General features: G+C 59.6%; 1 protein-coding gene across 1 annotated transcript in view; it reads left to right on the plus strand.

The window, feature by feature from the left end:
• Nucleotides 1-13: 13 nt before the first annotated feature.
• The window catches only part of INTS5 (integrator complex subunit 5), a gene marked incomplete at both ends in the record, with an annotated part of 2,830 nt that continues 1,780 nt past the window's right edge, over nt 14-1,063 (plus strand). The window contains one exon of the mRNA XM_010001368.1: nt 14-1,062. Coding sequence (XP_009999670.1) covers nt 14-1,062 — 1,049 coding nt within the window. The remainder of the gene's footprint in view (nt 1,063) is intronic.

Genomic DNA, 1,063 nt, shown 5'->3' on the forward strand with positions numbered 1-1,063 from the left:
TGTGGCAGGGACCCAACTGTCCCCCAGTGCCCACGCCCGTTGTGCCCTCCTCCTCCTGAGGACCCTCCCCCCAGCCAGACACGCTGCCCTTCACCACCTCAGGACCCTCTTTGACCACCAGGTTTGTGCCCATTTGCTGGAGAGAGAAGAAAACCTCAACCCTTTGGGCCCCAACCCCTCCAACCTCCCCCCACCTCCTGCCGGGGGGGGGTTAGAAGAAGTGGTGGAAGAAGTCCAGAAGGTTTTAGGAGGGTTTATCAAAGCCAACCCCAAAGCTTGGGCACCTCTGGTGGCTTCTTGGTCCATGGATTTGATGGGACAACTGAGCAGTAAATATGCAGGGAGACCTGGGGTCCCTCACCCTGCTGGGGGGTTGAACGAGCTGCTCCAGCTCTGGATGTCCTGTGGGGCCACCAGGGCTCTGATGGACATTTATACTCAATGTTTGTCTGCCATGGCAGGTGGAGGAGGAGGAGGAGGAGGAGGAGGAGGAAGCCAAGGCCCTGATGCTTGTGTTGATGCCCTTTTGGACACGTCCATCCAACACTCCCCCCATTTCGATTGGGTGGTGGCTCACATTGGCTCCTCTTTCCCCAACACCATCATCAGTCGGGTCCTTTCCTGTGGCCTGCAGGATTTTTGCAGCCACGGGGAGATGGGGGGGACCCTCCCCGTGGGGGGAGGGGCCCTGGGAGGGGACAAAAGGGTCCCCAAATTGGCCTCAGTCGTGGGGATTTTGGGCCACTTGGCGGCGCGACACGGGGGGAGCATCAGGCAGGAGCTGCTCAGGATGTTCCACCAGAGCCTCAACAACCCCCCCAGCAGGGACCCCCACCAAAAAGCCACTGTCCCCTTCCTCCTCCAGTTGGCCCTCATGTCCCCCACCCTTTTGGGGACAATTTCCAACGATTTGGTCCCTTCCCTCACCCCCAACGTCCTCAACCAGCTCCACCACCACTTGGGCGCCTTCAGCAGGGAAGAGCTGGACAACATGGTCACCATGGTGGTTCATTTGATCTGCCAGAGCTCCAGGGGGGCTTATCAGATCCTCCAGTTCCTCCTC

The sequence above is a fragment of the Chaetura pelagica genome, unplaced genomic scaffold (assembly GCF_000747805.2).
Source record: "Chaetura pelagica isolate M959 unplaced genomic scaffold, ChaPel_1.0 scaffold2717, whole genome shotgun sequence".
NCBI lineage: Eukaryota > Metazoa > Chordata > Aves > Apodiformes > Apodidae > Chaetura > Chaetura pelagica.